The sequence below is a fragment of the Etheostoma spectabile genome, chromosome 7 (genome assembly GCF_008692095.1).
Source record: "Etheostoma spectabile isolate EspeVRDwgs_2016 chromosome 7, UIUC_Espe_1.0, whole genome shotgun sequence".
Lineage (NCBI taxonomy): Eukaryota > Metazoa > Chordata > Actinopteri > Perciformes > Percidae > Etheostoma > Etheostoma spectabile.
In genome coordinates this window covers 21,157,382-21,159,062 of record NC_045739.1, presented here as the reverse complement: position 1 = coordinate 21,159,062, position 1,681 = coordinate 21,157,382, and the positions used below count along the sequence as shown (strand labels likewise).

Below are 1,681 nucleotides of genomic sequence, written 5' to 3'. Positions count from 1 at the left end.
ATAGAGTGCAATGGAAATTTCTAAGTGACTCCAAACTTTTGACCGGTAGTGTATATATTGTTACATGATGAGGATATTGGTGATGATGATGTCATTTGTTGTCTATTGTATTTGTAATTGGCTGTGACCTGTTTTTGCTCTTGTAGATAAAATCACAATCAGCCTGGACGGATTTGAATGTGCGGGAGCTGTTAAGTACTCCACAAATGGAAGGGAAAAGGTTTCAGGTTACTTTTGCGGTGATTCAGGCTGGGGTAAGAGTTAGCATCATGCATACATTACACTACGACAGGAGTGTATTGTATGCATTACATGTAATTCATGTACGTAATTCAGTCTATAACTAGAGAACTTTTCTCTTTTTCTTACTTTTCACTTTTCAATGCATTTCAATTAATTAGTTTGGCTTAAGGTTAGGTATGGGGTATTTTTAGTGCTATTGTGATGATAATTAAACAATGTGTATGTGATTCATCTCACATAAAGGACAAGAGGAAGCCGATCGTTTGTGTCAAAACCTCAACTGTGGTAAAGCCAAGGAGACGTCAAACGACTGGAGGGTTTGGGATAAATTCAGAGATTCGAAGAAGATGACAATCAACTGTTCAAACCTTAAAAAAATAGATAATCTGTGGCAGTGTGTCACTGAGGAATCATATTCATGCCAAGCTCCTGCTGCTGTCATGTGCGCAGGTAACACACACACACACACACACATGCACAACCATAGAAATAAAATGGATAGAAAGGGCATTTGCCTTCAAATCAACATGGTTGAATCGTCAGAGCGGCAGCCTTTTTTAAGTGTCCCATCGTCAGGCGAGGTTCTGCAGTAACGTTCCAAGCAGAGAGCCAGGCGCTAAATGAGACAAATTTAGCAACTTAATCCTTCATCCATTTTTTTTTGCTATGGTTTCAACAAATCAGTAAATTGAGAAAATGGTTCATTAACAGGTCATGACCAACTGCGACTCAAAGGAAACGCATCAAATGTGTGTTCTGGGCAGCTGGAAGAATTTAAAAATGACAATTGGCAAAAGTGGAATCCTGTTAAAAACATCAGTTCTGTGTGGTGTGAGCAAATGCACTGTGGTAAGGAGGCCTCCCACAGTCAGGTCAACAACGGCATACAGCTGACATGCACAGGTAATTCAACTTCTATTTAGCCACACTTTAAAGCAACCACTTTGTTTTTTTTTGCTATGATCTTGCATTGTCTTACGTATTATATATTCGACAACATGATGCTATTGTATATGTGTCTATCTGAATGTGTGTATGGGGTGGTGGGGGGTATAAAAAGGGCTACATAAAGTCTGATTGATTGATTAATTGATTGATTGATTCATCAAAAGAGTCACCTCTTGAACGTCACAGAAATCTAAATCCCTTTGCATCATTTTCATTTTTCCAACAGACAATGTTACAGTAGTTCTGATGGACAATGATAAACGCAGCAACTGCTACGGTGAAGTTCATATTCAAAAGAATGATGAAAATCTGGCTGTGTGTGGCAATCCCTGGAGCGAGGACAACGCTAAAGTGGTTTGCAAGGAGCTAAACTGCGGCAACGTGAGTTTTCAAACAAAATGTTTTATTTAACGCAGGCCATTTTTAACTTAAAAAAATAACATTTTTAACTGAAAAGCAGCAAAGCTGGCCATAGCAGATGCGGGGCTAG

At 39.0% G+C, this 1,681-nt stretch overlaps 1 protein-coding gene across 1 annotated transcript in view; it reads left to right on the top strand.

Moving 5' to 3' along the window:
• The window catches only part of LOC116691877 (scavenger receptor cysteine-rich type 1 protein M160), a gene marked incomplete in the record, with an annotated part of 22,767 nt that overhangs the window by 6,511 nt on the left and 14,575 nt on the right, over positions 1 to 1,681 (top strand). The window contains 4 exon segments of the mRNA XM_032519777.1: positions 147 to 254; positions 487 to 693; positions 955 to 1,146; positions 1,418 to 1,572. Of these exon segments, the coding sequence (XP_032375668.1) occupies positions 147 to 254; positions 487 to 693; positions 955 to 1,146; positions 1,418 to 1,572 (662 nt within the window).